Below are 637 nucleotides of genomic sequence, written 5' to 3' on the forward strand. Positions count from 1 at the left end.
CGGGCGCCGGGGGTCACGGGGGCCTGCGGGCCACATCTGGAGATTTGTCCACGTGTGCTGGTGCTGCCGGGGCTGGCTGGTTGAGCACGGGGAGGGCTCGGGGGCGTCTGTGCTCAAAGCTTTTGCCTCTTTCCAGATACCACCTTTGGGTGCCTCACCTGGGTCCAGCCTCGGGCACACGGGACAAGCAGAGGATGGATGCGGCCACGCAGCGCTTTCCAGCAATGCAGAGGTGCGTGGGACAGAGAGCCGGCCTGGGGAGGGTGGCACAGCGAGCAGTGTGCTGGCATCCCTGTGTGGATGGGACATCATCCCAGGGTAGCAGTGGCCATGGCGGGGTGGGGGGCAAAGCTTGCCTGCTGCGCTCCCCCCGGGGGGCTTGGACCAAGCCATTAAAAGCCCACCCATTTAAAGCAGAGAGAAACAGTGCTCCAGGTGCAAACGTGCTTCTCGGATGTGCAGGGAGCGATGCCTGGCTCCTGTGGGGAGTCAGCGACTGGGGTCACGCTAAGGCAGCCTGGGGGTCTCTGGCGGTGGGGCAGCGATGGGTGCGAGGGAGCGAGCAGCCCCGGCAAGGCAGACGGACGGGGATGTTGAGGCTGGGGCTGCAGCGCCCGGGGAAGGGAGATGCGTGCCT

At 66.1% G+C, this 637-nt stretch overlaps 1 protein-coding gene across 1 annotated transcript in view; it reads left to right on the forward strand.

The window, feature by feature from the left end:
- MXRA7 (matrix-remodelling associated 7) overlaps positions 1-637 on the forward strand; it is a 24,904-nt gene that overhangs the window by 3,032 nt on the left and 21,235 nt on the right. The window contains exon 2 of the mRNA XM_009583546.1: positions 137-232. Coding sequence (XP_009581841.1) covers positions 137-232 — 96 coding nt within the window. The remainder of the gene's footprint in view (positions 1-136; positions 233-637) is intronic.

Source organism: Fulmarus glacialis, unplaced genomic scaffold (assembly GCF_000690835.1).
Source record: "Fulmarus glacialis isolate BGI_N327 unplaced genomic scaffold, ASM69083v1 scaffold1818, whole genome shotgun sequence".
In the NCBI taxonomy this organism is placed as follows: Eukaryota; Metazoa; Chordata; class Aves; order Procellariiformes; family Procellariidae; genus Fulmarus; species Fulmarus glacialis.